Source organism: Magallana gigas, chromosome 4 (genome assembly GCF_963853765.1).
Source record: "Magallana gigas chromosome 4, xbMagGiga1.1, whole genome shotgun sequence".
In the NCBI taxonomy this organism is placed as follows: Eukaryota; Metazoa; Mollusca; class Bivalvia; order Ostreida; family Ostreidae; genus Magallana; species Magallana gigas.
The window spans coordinates 12640784-12660837 of record NC_088856.1 but is presented as its reverse complement, the minus strand read 5'-3'; the positions used below and the strand labels follow the sequence as shown (position 1 = coordinate 12660837).

Below are 20054 nucleotides of genomic sequence, written 5' to 3'. Positions count from 1 at the left end.
ATGAAAAATAGCAATCTACCGATATTGGTTCCACGAAATTCAATGCACAATAAAGGAGTTTAAACAAAAAAAAAACCATTTATCTTTTATATTATCAAGCATCCAAATATCTGTATTTGTTATCGTAGTAAGGAGAGATAGACATGTGCGGTCCTACTTTAGATTTATGTTTATAATTTAATAATCACACATTGTATCGACGGTCTCTTATCGATGGGGCTTGTTTTTTTTTTTCCATAATGCATTCAAATTGAAATTGCACGATCTTAAAAGCAACTTTATCGGATAATAACTCACTTTCAACTAAATAATAAACAAACTACAATATTAAATGTTATTATGCAAGAACTAAATGCATGCATGGCTTTGTATTTTCTCATCATCGAGATTTGATGCGAGTCTGTTCTTCAATCGCGTGTTGAAAATGAGTTGAACATATTTCATTGATTAATGATAACAAATGGATAGACACAAGCCCCAAAAACTTAAAGAGTCGTCTCCTTGTTGTACATAATATACTACAATGCCATACAATGCCAGTTAACATTTAGAACAGTTATAGTACACTCAATAAAATGGAAATAAATCACTAGTTTTGAATGCTGTAATACATGTTCTGTGCAAATCTAGAATTAGAATTTGGCTGGAAAAGAAAGTTAGTTATGCAAATACATTTAAAATTTTTAGATAAATCTTTCACACTTATTGTATTAATGTATGAACTTTTTAAATATTTTTACACTTTCATCATAAGATAAAGTTTTGTCACCCCAAATTATCAAATGTACATCAATTATATTCAAAACGTTCAACGCTAAGAGATTATACATAAATGATTGTCTTAATAATGAATATTTTTTACAAACGAAGAACAAGTGGTGTACATCTTCTAAACTTTCACATGAACACATTTGGCTATTATATTAAATTGACAAAAATCATAATTGAGAATACAATTACGCCTTGATTTCGTATGAGTGATATTTAGAAATCTTTTAACAAAAGAGAAATACTTAAGAGGCTTTTTAAAATCACTCTGTAGTTTTTTCTTAAAAATACTTAATGAAAAAGCTTCCCTGGTATTAGTACTCAGACTATTCCACTTACGAATAGTGTCAGGAAAAAAACGACTTGTTAAAAACTTCTAATCTATATCTCGGCAAAATATAGTTTTGAGGAGTTTCTAGTATTACAGTTGGAAGTGGCATTTCTAATTCCAGGAGTTATATCTTTAAGATAAGAAGAAACAAGATTATTGTGCATTTTGAACATACTCGAATCAAACCATGATAAGAAGAAAATGCAAAGCTCATGCAATCAATTCATGCATAATATTATTTAAAAGCAAATACAATTATCTTATTTTTCCGACGCTTTAATAAATGTAAAAACTATATACACTTGTGGAATAATATACTTCGTGTAAGTAAAGGGGTTCGTATAGTTTAAATGTTCTACCACTGGTCGCAAAAGTCATACCTCATGTTTAATGGAGAGTAACTCAAACACAGAAGAACATAACGAAATGCTAAAATGTAGATCGTACTGCAGCCCTGTAACTTCGACATCAAATACAAATAGGAATTTCAATTAATAGAACGTTTTTACTTTTGACTTGTATTTAACTGTCAATGTCAGTCTACAAGTGCCGATTGCATGATTCAGGGCGAAGTTCATTCGACAGTAATATTGTCGCAATATGTTCCCAAGAAATGAAGGCATATTGATATTGACATGTCTATAAAGCATTAATTCTGGTTTTTTGTCTAAATTTTTAACTCAATATAATTAAAACACGTTCTTAAATCAACATTTCAAACTCCATATTTTGCGAAGTCGAAACGTAGAATGCAATAAAACTTGAAAAACTCAACAAAGTGATTTAGATTATATAAAAATAATTTAGATTATGTGAAAATCACAAGATACAATTCAATACATTTGCATAAATAAGAGGTCACAATAATTTATATGTTGACAATACAAAAAAAGAAGGACAGTCTATAAGTTGAAACACAACAAGTGTAGGCCCCGATACGCTTCCGTACTTATCTCTGAATCGAACTCTGACAAAGAAGATTCTTAAGATATATAAGTGCGTCAGTATCCGTCTTAGTCACCACGTTTTCCTTTATCATATTTTTTTTCAAGGTGTTTCCTGATGATTCTGATGAATTTACGTATGATATCTCCTCCCATGAGTGTTTCTTTTCAAGATGTTTGGAACGATAGTTTCATTTTCGATGTTTATCATATATTTTTTAAAATTCATTTACATTTTGTTTAAAGGAACTTATTGCAAGTATTTATTTAGCACATTCTTTAAAAGAGATGAAGTACTTCGTTTCTTTTAATGTCTTATTAGCGGAAAGAGATAGAATTAGTTTGTGTTGTTCAGATTTACATAAAAAAAAAACCCAGATTATATTACGATAAAGAAATATATTAATAGGTCTAACGATTAAACAGATGGAATCTAAGTTTCATAATCTTGATATTTCTTTCCAAAAGTATATACATCCCCTTGGGTCAAAAAACGGTTCAATAAAATATTTTTGTGTATAGAATATAGGATAGACTCATCATTTGACTTGATCGATGATTTTAATTTATCACCATTTCTTCCACCTATGTAAGAACTAAGAATCTTTATATAACATCAGTTTCATTGTGCTCAGCAAGTGCAAGATTTTTGGCTAGCAATGAGAAAGGTGTGACGATCTATATATTGACCAGGTTAAATTTTTAAAGTACGAATGCTCAAAATACAGTTAGAAAGAATTGTGTTTATTTTTAAATGTTTGTCATAGATTGGTGTGGAATAACCATGATAGTATATGATGCAATACTAAGGGTTTTCCCTTCGTTTTTAAAAGATATATCAATATTAAAATGACACACCCACTCCATCCCAAAAACCATCACTTGAAACCCATTCTGAAAGTGACTTCTTTTAAGCTTCTTATCTTGACATAATAATAATAAGAAGAATCTATTTTGTGAAGAGCAGCGAAATAGCATTAGCATTAGCATGTGGCTTATTTTAACAGTGAGAAAGAGGTGATTTAAAGACGTTATATTTTTCAATCAGAATTTTTAATAATAGAAATATAAGGTAGGGATGACAATCGGTTACAAAATTACTAATCGGTTAATCGCATGACGTTCCGACCTATTAACCGGTTAATCGTATCAGAAATTACTTTCTGGAAAAATATCTTCGTTATTTTATGTTCAAATAAACATTATTTTTACGTGCAAGAAGAAAGTACTTTAATTTGTTCAATGATCATGTTTAGTGAGAGCATTTCCATAGTTTTTAAATGATAAAATAGTAATTCACATGTATTGAATGAACATGCATTAAAATCATGGGAAAATATTTTTTATATACTTAACTGTGTCAAATGTACCAACAAAAAATAATATTGGGAAATACCATCAATATATAAATTTATACAGCAATTATGTGTAAACAATGTCAAAGAACTCCGTAACTTGGGGAGGTTCTTGCGTCATGCCTTCAAACTACGTTGTAATTGATATACTATTCAACAATTGTTGTAATTAAACCTACGTGTTGTACATTCTCCTATAATGATATTATTACATGTACTCTACTACACATTCATTGTTGCTATTACCAGATTGTTTCTAAATCCCAGCAATGTGCTGCAAATATTTTGTAAAAAAAATATTTCTTACGCAATAAAGAAAGTGATAGTTGAAAGTTGAGTGGCAGGCCTTTAATCACTGGTAAATCATCCAGCAGACGGGAATGTAATTTTGAATCTGTCAGTATATATCTAATGCTCCTTTCACACGTAGTTGTATTGTGTGGTCTATGCAATGAAGACTTGTCAGATTTTGAGATTTCAAGAATGAAGCATCCACATACATGTATCTAGCATTATCATATACAAAAGCAACGAATTTCCTATCAAAACGGCGATAGAAAGAATATGTACATGCATGTAGTGCTAATTAACGATTTCATAATCATTCACGCATGATTAAAAAAAACCGGTGGTCTGTAAGAACACTTTCGAGGTGTTTAAACAGTAATTAGCACCTTTAACTCCGGTATACATCCCTTTATTTAAGCTAGGAGGAAACAATTATTTCCAAATTAAAGCTCTTACTGATGTTTGAAAATGTTAAATCACGAATGCTCATAGTTCTTGGTGTTGAAGTTTTATAAAACTGTGTCCGATTTTTTTAATCCGATTAACCGATTACCAAATTTGTTACCGGTTACATGTACCACCGTTCCGACCGATTAATCGGTTAACCGCTTAGCAATTGCAATCCCTAAAATAAAGACACGTACTATTTGTATTCTTCTTATTTATCTTAGTTACATTTCAAGCATATTTGATTTTGCCTAGTTGGTAGACATCATTCTTTGGCACCCCCTTCCTCCCCCGAAGTTTTTTGTATTAAGTACATATAATCACCCGGCCTTTGTTGAACCCTGCATTCTGTTTTGGCGACTCATCTCATTCCTGACATGTTTTACATTGTGCTAGCAATGCTATTTGTAATGGATATTTTTGGAATGACTGAAAAGCATATCAACCGAGCAGGAGCTAGGTGGGCTTGGGGTAAAATGCTGACGATGGACCCTCCACTTTGGAGGGTCCATAGTGGAGGGGGTGGAGCTTGGTGTGTCAGTCTTAATTAAGAGTCCGTTTGATCTGTCATTCCAATTTCATCATGCACCAAATAGCTAAAACATATGGGTTGTTTATTAGAAATTAAAAAAAAGGAGAGGGAGGTCCTAACATTTAATGAATTTAGCAACTTCAAATGAACTTTATCAGGATACATAAATTACTCTATGTTTGTGTAACAATTATTCTGAGTCCAGTGAGACTGTGAACAGGAAGTTAACTCACCTCAACGTTAGGAGAGATTTATCTTTTTTCCCCCGAGTAACAAATGTTAATATATTAATAGTAAAAAAAAATGCTATGGATGTTGACAATTATTTACAGAAAAATTAAGAAAACCACCCGATGATCTTGTTCTCAAACAATATGATTATCGGAAATATCTGAGTCCGAATTCCAAGTCACCAAGAGTGTCAGCTTCGTTGCAAAATATGTATTAACAATGCGGATTGTTGTCGGAGACAATGTCCGGTGTTTGAAATGTCTCGCCATGTCATAGTGCATTTAGAAATTTCAGCACAATTATCTTCAGGACATAGGGACATTTAAAGGAAATGTAATATAAAATAAATTAATCATTTTTACAAGACTTACACTTTTGTAGAATAAAATTCATAAGCTGTTATAAATTTTAAAAATTTTGTCCATTTCAGCAATAATGCAACTGTAAATTAAATATTTTTACTATATACACCTTGTGTAGAACTAATGAACAATATGTACTTTTAAAAAACCCAGCACCTAAATGAAAGTGCCACCATTCGTCATCGTCAATTAGGGGAGAGAAGTTTTATGTGCTTGTGTTTAAAAGTCAAATAAATAAAACAATGTGCCACATTCTGTTTCTGATAACATAATTGGAACGACAGATCAAACGGACTCTGAATTAAGACTGACACACCAAGCTCCACCCCCTCCACTATGGACCCTCCAAAGTGGAGGGTCCATCGTCAGCATTTTACCCCAAGCCGCAGGAGGTGAAGGTATAAGATTCATCTACCTTTTGATGGTATCATTATTTTTAACGCAGAGCAAACAAAGTTTGTATCGGAAAATTCCTTGGTTGTTTTATATTCTATAAAGCTGTAGAAAAACCACAGGGATTGTATGTATGCTTTTAATATGATATGTAGTGAACAGGTATGCTGTTTAATGATTAAAGCTAGCAAATAACGTGTATTTCTTTTAATTATCAAGTAAATTAAAATTATTGATTTGAATTGTTTAATCCTTTGAACGTCATATCACAAATGGTACAGTTGTCATTGTGATGTTTTGGTTGCTAAGTCTCTCTGAGTCATATGCAATTCCTGTGGCATTGTATCATCTTCTATCCTCAAATGCACAAGATGGTCGCACACACCCCTTAAAATATCAACGCCTGCTGGTGCTCGCATGAATTCAAAATTTAAAGATGTAAAATCTATTATAAACCGGATCTCGCAAATATTGTAAGAAAGGGTTTTTATTCTAAATTTAGTTAGAGTTTTTCGCTCGAATCGACAAAATCAAAGTAAGTAAAAAATTGTACTTTGAATCCTATTTTTTCATATAAATGCAGATACATAACATTTAATGATTTTAATGCACAGTGGGGGTTTTCACTGGTCAACAGGAGGATGTTTATCTCTTTTCCTTTGCATGCAAGAATTATGTAAATGCAAGAAACAATCTATTTGAATTACTTTTAATAGGCTTGAAGAACCAATTTTAATCAATTCACATTTGCTTCTTTGGGTTAGTGACATTTGTCTTACAAAACAAACTGATTTATTTTTTCAGCAGTTCAAAAGTCCAATAAAGAGTCTGTAAGATTTAAAAATTATTTTTCTTTTTGCTATTGCTTTTTTATACTGTATCACATTATTTACTATATATTCTCAATAACTTTGTAAATGCATATATATGAATATATTTATTATAAAGTCAATAGCTACAAGTAACATGTATTATTGATATGACAGTTGTATATATTGTAGGTATTATCATTAGGAGAGGAACATGTAAGTTTTAAAGCTTGTTTCCAATTCTTTTGTGTAATTTACACTATAAAATATGTTCAAATCAAATCACTTCATTTGTCAACAAATATTTTTCTTTCGTATAGAATAAAGGATTGGTCTCTTTATATAAATGGAACGCAGACTAACTCTGTAACATAAACGACCATTTCATGCTTTACAAAAGTTACGTCCTTGACCGCCATATTAGGAGGGAAACCATAGGTCTGAAGTAGCCTTTAATTTGTAGGTAAGATATGTCTGTAACTTTGTCGTTTGATAGAATAATCCCGTTTCCATTGTGTATTTTGATTACAGCAAGATGAGACAACCCACACATCAACGGAATAAATTAAAGTCAAAGAAATTTTACCACAAGGCCCCCTTTTGCAAAGGATTGCATCAAGTGTATATGATGCAATAACGAGTTTGTATCAATGTGTCAAGAGTTTTGAATGCATTACAGAACTTAAAAGCGTTGTTGGATAAAATAAATAGTTGCAAATTGATTTCTTTTTAAAGAAAAATTTTTTGCGTGCAATAAGCCCCTTTCACAATTGGCGCACGAGTACTTAACAACACTTTGCGATCGGAATTTTTTTTTTTGATTCGCACGAGGTCCCTCATACGTTGCACGAGCTCTCGCATTCGTTGCATGCATTTGAGTGCTCGCATCAGGTCTCCTTTTAAATTAATAGTGGACATGCAAACTTTTTAGACGCGATCGAATGCGATCCAAACCATCGCAATGCAACGCACAAACATTAGTACGAACGTTTTACAAAGTTTTGTGTATTCGCAAGAGTGATGCACGATTTTTAAGGTCGTAAGATGAATATCAGTTATTTAATTATGCGCGTATTGTGTGACCATGAGACTGTCTCAACATGTCTCATGGTATCTTGCAACGTTTTACTATCATTGCACGACTTATCAGTAAAATGCCATGCTTTGCCACTAGTATATATACCCTGTATAAGCATCTCTGTTTCAGACCACAAAATACATTTATTGCATGATGGTGAGGGAAATATGAAGATTTATTTCTCCAAGAAAAATCATATTTCCCGAGGGCATCGCCTGAGGGAAATTTGTTTTTCTGGAGAAATAAATCTTCTTATGCCCTGAACATTAATGAAATAAACGTTTTATTATACCTAAAAACATATGATTATACAAAATGCGTTGATTTCTAAAAATTGTTTGACTTTTTATAAAAGTAATAACGTCGTGATTGTTTGATTTCCTGTTACTGTCTCAATATTTTTTTAAATTTCAAATCATAGATAGTTAAGCTGGTTTTGAGATATATAGAGAATCATAATGATTAAATATTTTTGATTTAATCATACTTGTCTACATCATATCCTCATATCAGCTTTTTCAATCCTATGAAATAGTCCTGTCACGTGACTTTCTAGACCAATCAAATATAATAGATTAATCATAATGAGGTATAATAATAAATGCTGCTGCTTCTCTGTTTCTTATGCGATATGTTCTCTCGCTTTTAACTAAGTCAACTGAAGAGCGTCGGAAATGGGCAGTATATATATACCCCCTCTGACTTGCACGAGCATTCAATGGAACGCATGATCGCACGTCAAATCGCATTGGCGCACGTTCAATCGTCCGATCACCTGGTCTCTCGCCCGATTATATCGCATAAATTTCAAAAGTCGCTTTCATTGTACAACAGTCGCATATAAACACAAGATATATCGCAAGATTTAATGCGTTTAAATCGTACAACGCTCGCTTAGATCGTGAGAATTTCGTACAAATACTTTTTTCAAATGCGATTATTTCGACAACAGTTTACGAATCATATCTAATTTTATCGGTCGCACGAATATTCAGTCACTTCTGCTCGTGCGTCAGTTGTGAAAGGGGCTTTATATTTCACACTCTCAAATCCTTTCATCTGTATGTGCAACAGACACGTAATGTCCTGCCCCGTTTTGTCTTTAAACAATAAATATCATAGGTTTAAACCTTAAGAATGATAACAATTCTGCTGAAATTCAGAAATAGACCACCTTGCAATAGGTTATAACACTGAAATCGCATTACGTAATGATATTTTGAGATTGCAAATTGCAGTTTCAAAAGTCTAAAGTTCTGAATATGGAACGTTTGATAAAGGATTTCCGGTCTATGAGTACGTGAAATTTTCTCAAACCATTCATTATAAAACTGAAGACTGAGATTCCATTGTTGACTTAATGAAAGGTTTGAACATTGATAATACACTTGTAAGTCACAGTCCCTTAATTAGCCTAATTCATCTGCCTACTTCAATGCTATTTTTGTTTCTCGTTTGTTGTTGTTGTTATAATTATCTTTATTCATACAAGTTAACTAACGGATGAAATCACTTCACGACGATGGTTACCGTAAATGCATGGATTTCACTTAAGAAACCGATACTGAAACTATTTCATGTTCTAAAATAGAACAAGCATACGGGATTTCTTCTGTTAATATGTCATTAAAGAATTGCAACAAAACAGAGACATTGGAAATCCTTCAAGATATTTGCAGAAGCACATTGGTCTTGAAGGATACAGGATGAGTCGACGTCATGCTAAAACCACTTTGATGCTGTTATCATCCTTTAGTTTATCATAGAAAATTAGAGAATCGGTTTCTTATTCAAAGACAAGAAACCTTTTTTTTTTTTTTTTTTTTTTACTAAATTAACAGTTCTTTTTTACAAGTTTAAGATATGAAAACTGTATGAAGGCTTTACATTCACTATTTTGAATCTTTTTTCATCGGTTTTTAGCTCACCGAGCTGAAAGCTCAAGTGAGCTATTCTGATCACATGTTGTCCGTCGTCCGTCTGTCTGTCCGTCTGTCTGTAAACTTTTCACATTTTCAACATCTTCTCAAGAACCACTGGGCCAATTTTCACCAAACTTGGCACAAGGATCCTTAGCCTAAGGGGATTCAAAGTTGTGAAAATTAAGGACCACGCTTTTTTGCAAAGGGAGATAATTAGGAATTTATGAAAATTTTCGAGAAATTTTCAAAAATCTTCTTCTCATGAACCATAAGATCAGGAAAGCTGAAACTTGTGTGAAAGCACCCTCAGGTAGTGTAGATACAAAATTGTGAAATTCATGACCCCCGGGGTAGGGTGGGGCCACAATGGGGGGTCGAAGTTTAACAAATGAATATATAAACTAATCAGCCAGGAAAGCTGAAACTTGTGTGGAAGCATCCTCAGGTAGTGTAGATTCAAAGTTGTGAAAATCATGACCCCCGGGGGTAGGGTGGGGCCACAATGGGGGGTCGAAGTTTTACATAGGAATATATAGAGTATATCTTTAAAAATCTTCTTCTCAGAAACTACTCAGCCAGGAAAGCTGAAACTTGTGTGAAAGCATCTTCAGGTAATGTAGATTCAAAGTTGTGAAAATCATGACCCCCGGGGGTAGGGTGGGGCCACAATGGGGGGTCGAAGTTTTACATAGGAATATACAGAGTAAAATTAATCTTTAAAACTCTTCTTCCCATGAACCATAAGATCAGGAAAGCTGAAACTTGTGTGGAAGCATCCTCAAGTAGTGTAGATTCAATGTTGTGAAAATCATAACCCCCAGGGGTAGGATGGGGCCACAATGAGGGGTCGAAGTTTTACATAGGAATAAAGAGTAAATCTTTAAAAATCTTCTTCTCAGAAACTAATCAGCCAGGAAAGCTGAAACTTGTGTGGAAGCATCCTCAGGTAGTGTAGATTCAATGTTGTGAAAATCATAACCCCCGGGGGTAGGATGGGGCCAAAATGGGGGGTCGAAGTTTTACATAGGAATAAAGAGTAAATCTTTAAAAATCTTCTTCTCAGAAACTAATCAGCCAGGAAAGCTGAAACTTGTGTGGAAGCATCCTCAGGTAGTGTAGATTCAAAGTTGTGAAAATCATGACCCCTAGGGGTAGGGTGGGCCACAATGGGGGGCGTTGAAGTTTAACAAATGAATATATAGAGTAAATCTTTAAAAATCTTCCTTTCTGAAACTAATCAGCCAGATGATTCTTTATAATTGTTAAGACTTTGGCTCCAGGACAATTCTTTGGCTTCACAAGAAGGTTCAGGGTTTGATGAAGGTTTATATCCCATTATTAACTATTGTTAAGGATCGTTTTGAGAACTGCAATACTCAACATATGATATGACTATGAAATCATCCTGTTAGAAAAGGGACTAATGATTATAAACATATGAATATCTAGGGGGGAAAATGGATTTTATTTATACAGGATCTACATGTATTATTGTACATTGTCCAGATAGTTTGTATTATGACTCCATTAAGCTGATTTTATCATACCTACTGTTTTTTTATTGTGAAGATTACCTCTACTACAACATGAAATAACTGTTTTCAAGATTATTGTATAACAAATGATTTCTACTTAATCAATAGTCATCGCATGATAAACAAAATTATCCATGCAACAAAAAATATCTAATTTTGTTTTTGGATAATTTTGTTATATCAATTACTTTGCCCTGTTTATCATCTGACACGCTATAAACTCTTTAAGCCTTCCTCGGTTAATAAAAGATTTTATTATAAAAGAACTGTGGCTTTAACAATATCGTTATTACCAACGTTCGTGATTTTTGTTGTTGGTTTAAAGTAATTTCCTTTTTTTTTTTATTAATTACCTTTTGAGCAAGAATTTATTATTTCACTGTTCGGCAATGGTCCAAGAGTTGCATAAAGACAAGCAAACAATAAGGCAGAATAAAAATAAATAAAAGAAATTTTATTTTAGCAAAATATGACAGACAATTTAACAAACGAGTGTGTAGATTTAAAAAGAGAAGCATGATTACAACCATATTGTTCAAAAACTGATACTTTTCCTAGTATAATCTATCTGATAAAAAGTAATAAAAAGAAAACAATTTGAAGCATGGAATACAATTTAAAACTTTCTGTACTTCATTTTTTTTTTCAGATTAACAATTTTAAAAGAACAATTTTAATTCGCAGTAACAATTCCTTGTATGATTAAAATACGTTTTTTCTGGATGCAATAAATAAAATCATTCTCACCGTAATGTGAACAAGTTTTTCAGCTCACGAGAGATAAATCCTAACAGAATAAATAATGTAAGGTTCAGTCAAATTTGAGTAATTTCCTGCAAGGAAGTCTAAAATCATGATTGGCTCTTCAACTATACTTTTTAAATCAAAGTTTTGTTGAATCTTGAAACAATTGTGCATCGATTTTCTTTTACATGTGCTGTCAGCTAATTGTATATTTATAAAACAAAACCCCAAAATTCATAAAGTGTGTCCCAACCTCAGTATAAGATACAATTTTAACAATGATTAATATTTGGAAACAGTCATAAAATATTGTAATAAAAACGCCACTGGTATAAATCTGGATTTTTTATGCTCATCAGAGAAATGTTAATATGCATAAATAGTCGAAATATCATTTTTAGGGGAGGTCGTATAGTTAGCCTTATACAACATGAAGTCGCGTTCATCAGAATCAAAACTTGTCATTAACACCTAACATCTAGTAAACAGATTTTATTATTACGCTTTTCTAAATTGATGGACTTTACAATATGATTAATAGTTGAATAATTTGATACAAAATTTTTTGAACTGATTCTTAAATAAGCAGATTGAAATTAAAACACTCATTTTTATTTGCAGTTCTCTGTATCCTTGTCGAAGATCTGTCCCGCGGGACATCTTAACACGGTTGTTTCCCCTTTTTCGCACCGGAAGTAAATATCTGTCTCTTCTTTCCCTTCCGTGTAACTGCCGTCCTCGAGCTCTGAACAGTCGGGCATGATTCCTCCCTTGTCCTTGGGTATATTGTATAAGCTCGTGCATTCTCCTTCATATACTCGTGACTCCACGTGCAAAATTGGATCAGGAGGACAAAGTCCATCAGAGACGAATCTTTCATCCTTGCAAACCATGAACCATGGAGACTCAGATTTGTAACCATGTTGATAGACGCCATCTTGTTTCCCTTCACAGCTAGGATGGTAAAGAGCACAAGGTGCACAATGGGCTGATCCACACCGGTGCGAAAGATACTGACCTGCAGCAAAATGTCAGAGGTCATTCCATTTTTAATTACAAAGAATCTTTATTCATTTTTTAACAATGCATTATGATAATAAAACAGTATCTTTACTTTTACGTATAGTAGTTTCAATATCAACTCTGCTAATTTATTTTTCTTTATCTTAAACTATTGTAGTCGAGAAAGATTCCAAATGTAACTAAGAAATAAGGAATCTTTCTTTGAGAATTATGAGGTGATAATTTTGGTCGGGACGTGATCAAATCCAATAAAGCCCGGAGGGCTTTATGATAGATTTGACCACTATCACCTCATGATATTCATAGAATGATTCCTTATTAATTATAATAATATAATTTTCACGTAATTGTACCATTAAATATTTAAATATAAATGTACGTCATTTGAATTTATTGGACTGTATATCAAAAAATCGATACGTAGTGTTAAAACAGGCGAAGCCACTTAAAAATGTAAATATTATGCTTTAACATTCTATACAGAGCTCTTTTTTCTCAAGGAAAATAATAAACTTTACCACCATCCCTCTTCATCATACGTTTATGTGTGTTTGAGGAACATTCGGGATATTTATCGTTTAATGTCTGTAATATTTGAAGCTTACTGCCATAGGGCGTAGAACTCAATCTAAATCCGCGCACAATGGGAAAATAATCGTACTTACAAGCTGACTTATACTCTGTTCTGTTTCCACATTTCACTTCAGTGTAATTCTCGCATTTTAACGTTTGCTCCGAGAACAACAAAGGGTATTCGCATTCTCGCATGTGTTGCTCGAAGTATATTGGGACCCAGGTGTATTTGGTGGTACAGTCATAGTAGATCTGACAATACTGGGGGTGGGGGGCTCGGTAGTAGGACTGAGTCCTGCAGATTTCCTCTATTGTGAGCTCTGAAAAATCAATAATATATTAAGGTACTTCACCACATCAAGGCTTATACTTATTATGACACTGTGTCTACAGATGGTGATTTAGACTTTTTGTAGAATTCCTAATATCACTATCATTATTATGGTTAAAATGTGTGGCTTGTGAACCACAGATCATGAATTCAAATCCGTCTGGGGCTTTCTATTTATATTTACTAAATCATTTTATGGAAATCATAATTTTATACGCATATTTTTTTTACCTATTTGACTTTTATACTTCTTATTAATCATGCGTAAACAAGTGTGTTTCTGTTGAGAAACAATATCAAGGTCTAGTGAGCCTCCTTAAGATGGATTGCCCAAATTATACAGTTGTAGAGGCACATAGATTTTACTTCCGATCTATTGTCTTAACTTATAATCCCTGAAAATTATTAAAAATTGCTCATCTATTGGCTAACGGAAATTAAGATACTAGACCCGCTGCAGAGTAAATGGTGTGGTTTTTTTTTAAGGGTTTTTTTTTGCCCCAGACATCTTCCGGCTTGTTCTGTATATCGGGTCTGAATAAGAAGTACTTGAATATGCTTACTTCCTATTGCTTGGCATATTTGTGACACGGAAGTTTGTTCTGTTAAGGTAAGTAATTATTTGCATTAGCGTGTATCATAGACTATTTTATATTTTACAAGTATATTAATTACCTCAACCCTCTCAGAAACTTTCAAAAAATTTTACACATTTAAACTCGGGTCCTCGCAACACTTTCTTTAGGTAATAAGCTTGATAATTTGATTTGTTGATAAATGTTTCTAACAAATCGCAAGGAATGACTATATCCACCTTAAAATTCGGAGAAGCATCCGTTGCGGATTTATTCTGAAAGTATTAGAAATAAAGAAAATTGAATTACACAAAAAAAACGGCACTTGTGAATTATAATTATATTGACGTGATTTGATACAAAACGGCAAAATCTCAAAATAAAGTCCGCGCATAAAAAAAGAAAATCAAGTAATTTTTTCTTCTTCATTACTTAAGAGTCATTTGTCGTTATTCATAACTGTCAGTAAAAAATATCTTAAAAGAATAATTACTAAGTATATAATTCAAAACACAATCACTGAAATAATTGAATTTATCATTACACAAATGGTATAAAGGTATTCTTTATTTATCGATTTACAACGATTTCCAGATAAAGCCGTAATTTTAAGGCCTTCCCCGTTTTTACGGATAGGTTTGCTTATTACAAGAAGCTGAACAAAAAAGAACTGTATATAAAAAAAAAAAAAACATTGTCATTTAGACACACAACAGCTGATGATAATGCACCATATTGGTACAAAAATCTTTTTTTAAACAGTTCGTAGTTTATTCGAGGGTTGATCCAAAAGTAATGTCACAGATGCGATAAAATCGTGAAAAATCCGCGTAAAGTGACAAAAATTCGTCCTTTAAGATATCTATCTAATTCAATTCAGACCTAAAAAAATTTAATGCATTGTGGTTATTATTTCTGAAGATATAAATATGTGTTGTAGAGCATGATGTAACGATAGTCGCCGCACGCTAGCGACATCATTTCTAGATCTCTGGCGTTCCGGTAGAATTGCGTAATTTAGTTCTCTATATAAATTCGCCACGATGCTCTATTATACATTTTTTTAATCAATTTTTTCATAAAGTAACTAATTAATCTTTTTTTTTAATCGATGAAGTGGTATATTGGATTATTAAATGTGCGATCAGTTTGTTGAGGTCTCTTCAAGAAGCCATGAACGTAGCTTTGTGATATAGACCCGCTTTAATTTTCTTTCTGAGCGTATGTCTTCTTTCTATCTTATTTTTTATTAATATGACATATGCTTTTATCTGGTGTTGGAACCACATTTAAGGTACCCTGTTCACTCACTCTCAATTTTAGGTTGATATATCAATTCCAGTACATTTTCTAGTGATTTCTATCTATCGAAGCAAAAAATGCATCGTATCACTATTCGCATGTCCAGCCTTTTTATCCCTTGATCTAGAGACAAAAGGCATTGGGTAGATATCCGAAGTGGACAATAGCGGTCCCTAATTTTTCAAAACAGTTTACAACAGAAAAAGTTAATAATATATCTGTTTTAAAATATTGTGTTGTTTTGGGCATTTTCAAATTTTGAAGCACGTAATTTATTCATATATATAAACCTTAAAAAAGATGTAAATTCATGACGCGGTTATACAATAGCGCGTCATTGAGAAGCGCGGTCGGTGCATAGTGTGACATTACTTTTAGATCAACCCCTGTATATAAAATCAATTGGAGGTCTTTCTGTCGAATTCATACTTCTGTATTACATTCTTAACATTTCATGTACATATTTTTCAAATTACAAAGATTCCCTTTCTATGCAGTCTTCTAAGGTAAATTATATTTACATGTAGATTTAAAGTTTTTATCTCGAACATCGAATGAGCATTTGGAAACCTCAAAATTAAAAACGGACATTTTAAAAAGATATAAAGGTAGAAATAAGTTAATATCAAAGGAAAAATATCAATAGATTATTTTAAAGATAGAGTTTTTATTAATGATATCAGGGGGAACTACAGTGAAATTTAAAAATGAATATCGGTAAAGGTAGATATGTTATGGGGAACTGACCTTTCTCGCACGTGGGCCCGCCGTACTCCGCAGGGCACAGACACGTGAAGGATTTGCCGTCCTCTGAGGTCTTACATCCTCCTCCATGGTGGCACGGTTGACTGGTGCAAGGGTCTTCCGTGGCTTTAAGGAACAATTTAATTTACAAAAAAGGAATACTTATTGATAAATATGTTTTACGATACATACATGTAAAAGTTTGCACCAATTGAGATTTTTTGACTAAGAAAAACGACCGATAATGCATATCTGTAGGTTGAATTCGTTATTCCAATAGGCATGCATTAAAATACTAAAGACTAACTGCTTGGAACATTGGTATGTCAAATTCGGACCATGAATATTTATTGTGTTACGTTACTTGTATATTTTTAATTCGTTCGTTAGTACAAAACAGTTTACTTGGTTTTTTTTAATCGGATGAAAAATTAATTTAAACTTCTAATATGAAAGATCTTATCAATCAAATCTATGAAATCTGGTAAGGATTATGAGGAGAAATGTGGGATCTTGTAAGAATCTGGTAAGGATTATGTGAAGAAACCGTACCTTTCTGGGTTCCGCAGTCATCAAACTCGCTGCCCTCGTAAACACACACCCCGAACTGTCGGCTGTAGATGAGCCCGGGGCTACAGTCTGGCATCCTCACTGGCTTACCCCACACACACCGGTGGAGGGTCTTACAATCGCTAGAGATAATCCTCTCAAAGTTGGAGGTACAGACCAAATCCTCCCCACTCACCGGCCCAGCCAGGAACACCAAAGCCGTCACCAACAACGCTCGTGGTACCATATTGTGTTTTCTCTTAGTGTTAAAAATTCAATGCGTTATAATGAGAGTGAACTATACGTGTTGTTTCGAGCACCTGTTTAAGCTAAGTCCGTGTCTTTCCTTCTAACTGCGAGACTTTGCGAGATTCGAGAGCTGTTAATAAGTTTATAGGACAAACACATCAGCAGGTTTGTCTGTTTGTGATCTGTCTTTCCTGTATTTGATTGGCGCGGATTCCTGGGTTATCTGTCCGAGGTTACGCTGATCGGCTGGATGTGCGCCTCCACATCCTGGGATGGTACGGCCCGCACTGACTAGTCTCCGGTAATCACTATTACATTCTAGTCCCCTCTGTTTGTGTACCGGGGATCAGCCTGACTTTGCCGGGAATAATGAAGTCGGAAAATCCTAAATAGCTCTGTTTTGTTCACTTTTTGATGTTTTTTGTGGTCTATGCAGTGCAATGAGTAAACCATTGCAAGGGGCTTTTTAGTGTGTTTCCTAAAATAATCATTAAGAAACATGAAAGAAGATTTTTAACATCAATCCATTTATTAACTCAAATTATATCCGAAAACGGCAGGAAAACAAATTGCTGTCTCAGTGTTGATAAACCAAATCTAGACTAGACTAACAATTTGCTAAGTAGTTTTTGTATTCAGATATCGTTTTAGATTAAAAAAAAAACCCCGATGCATCAAATACAATTTTATGTACATAAGTATGTTTAAAATTACTTGTCATCGGTGTAATATAATGTTTTAACAAACTATTATGAATGAATAATTTTCTCCTATATTGAAGGAGCAAAAATAATGTTGAAACTTTGCATCACTTGAAATTGTTTACAGCATTAATGGACAAATCAAAGTTTGCAATCGTTAATTACGCATCATAACAAACAGAGGTACTGCGTGCCGGAATGCCCTGGTTGTTAGGCGAACGGTGACTGAGTGAAGGTTTATCTTATCTTAATGAGGATATTGATATATATACTATTGTCGAAATGACACCGGTCTTTTTCGCTCCTCGCATTCTTTGGTGATAAATAGGAGGGACCATAATAGTGTATCTGTAAACACCTGTCCTTGTCCATTCATATAAGTGGCAAAGAACAATCTTTTATGATGGAAAATCGTGTTCACCAAAATTAATTTCGACAGATCGATAAAGGAACACTTTTGAAATACAATTCCATTGCTCAAGGACGGAGAATTTCGTTTTGGTATTTTTTCTAAGGAAATAGAAACATTGTTTTGGTCGCAAAGACACTTTAGAGTTTTCAGTTGTCAATTTGTTGTTGTTTTGTATTGTTTATTAGTTAGTGTAAACAGCCATATAGCTCATAGAAATACAAGGCAAATTATATAAACAAGCCAATTGAAAATAAAAATTACACAATCATGAAGTTTTCTGATGACAAAACAATTCTTGATAAATCTACCTAAATTGCACAAGGTTTTACATTTTGTGATGACAATAGTTGAGTTAATTAAAAGACAGGGGGTTGAATACAGTAAAACTTCTTAAAGAATTTTTCTCTTGAATGACAATTTAAGGGACATTTTAGTATAAAATGATATTCAGTTGTTGATAAATCTATAATATTTAATTTCAATGCCTCGTTAATCATGTTCAGAGGACTAATTTAGGGCTGAGCACTTTTCTTTTCGAAAAAATAGCATTAGAATGACTCAAAGCAAGGACAATAATTATATTAAGTAAAGTATATGTAAACGATTAAATGCGTCAAGTGACCAAAATAAGTGTCTTACCCTTCCTACTCTTTCTTTATAATGCGAGTACATACACGTGCTATATGTATTTATATATACATTAACCTCAGACACCCACTGGCTTCAAAAAAGTAATTACAACTTTTCGAATAACTAATTAAATAAAATATATTTGTACGTAGACAATTAGCTAGCCAAATTGTTTTCATTTGAAGACAAGCATTATTAAACCTCAATATGATTATTCTATATAACGCGTCATCTGATTGGGCTAGAAAGTCACCGGACGACAAAACTCCACAATGAGCATACGATGTTGACAAATATGATGAAATAAAAATATTTAATCATTTAAATTCTCTTAATGTTACAAAAATCAAATTTACTTAAATTGATTCGAATTTGAGAAAACAAAGAGAGACAATCAGAATAAACACAAAATCACGACGTAATTGCCTTCGACAAGTCGAACACTTATTAAAAATCGATGTATTTTGTATAATCATTCGGCATGATAAATCTTTTATTGCATGAATGTTCGGGAACAATGAAGATTCATTTCCCCAGAACAATCATATTTCCCTCGGGCAAAGCCCTCGAAAAATATGATTTTTCTTGGTCGAATAAATCTTCACCATCATGCAATAAATGTATAATGTTCAATTCTTATTATGAAAATTGAACCTTTTTCATATCTTGAAAGGGAACATGATATGGATATATTTTTCTTGCATTGTAGATTAGTAGGGTTTTTTTCTTTGTGGGTGATGGTGTGGGGGTAGGGGGGGGGGGGTCATACGGTTCTGTAAAAAGAAAATTTTCAGATGCACTTTACTCGGTGCATTTCCGTGTGACGATCAGCGGAATGAACATCTGTGATAATCTAGAACCTTACAGATATGGTTGCTTTAATATTCCTGGTGATTTTTATTGTGCAAACGATTGCAGAGAAACGGATTTTACTGAATGATCCAGATTTGCTCCAGTCTCAGATTCACGCGCTAGAGGGAAAAGTGGAATTCAATAGCGAGTGGGTTAGAGTGCCCACGATCGATACTGCAGGATCCTACTATTGATACACTCTGACCACATGACTCGAAATTGAATCAAACACAATAATAGAAGGCATGTTCCACATAAATATGATCCACTAGACTTTGACCCGTGCGTGCACGGGTTGACATTGCATATGATACCGGACAATTACGAAATAGATGCATCGACACACCGTATTGTCGACATTTACATAACCAAGC

At 33.3% G+C, this 20054-nt stretch overlaps 1 protein-coding gene across 1 annotated transcript; it reads right to left on the bottom strand.

Annotated features, from left to right (window-relative positions):
* Positions 1 to 11989: 11989 nt before the first annotated feature.
* LOC105318584 (chondroitin proteoglycan 2) lies at positions 11990 to 17365 on the bottom strand. The gene is made up of 4 exons (XM_011415786.4): positions 16840 to 17365; positions 16291 to 16413; positions 13428 to 13655; positions 11990 to 12757 (listed from the first exon to the last, which is right to left on the bottom strand). The coding sequence occupies exons 1-4, from the start codon at positions 17081 to 17083 to the stop codon at positions 12351 to 12353; spliced, it is 1002 nt and encodes a 333-aa protein (XP_011414088.3). The 5' UTR covers positions 17084 to 17365; the 3' UTR covers positions 11990 to 12350.
* Between the last annotated feature and the right edge of the window lie 2689 nt (positions 17366 to 20054).

Excerpts from the sequence above, each read along its gene's own strand:
- LOC105318584 (XM_011415786.4), bottom strand. The coding sequence starts at position 17,083 with ATGGTACCACGAGCGTTGTTGGTGACGGCTTTGGTGTTCCTGGCTGGG. Across the intron at positions 16,414-16,839 it reads TGACTGCGGAACCCAGAAAG|CCACGGAAGACCCTTGCACC; the intron begins GTACGGTTTCTT and ends TGTTCCTTAAAG. Across the intron at positions 13,656-16,290 it reads CGGGCCCACGTGCGAGAAAG|AGCTCACAATAGAGGAAATC; the intron begins GTCAGTTCCCCA and ends TTGATTTTTCAG.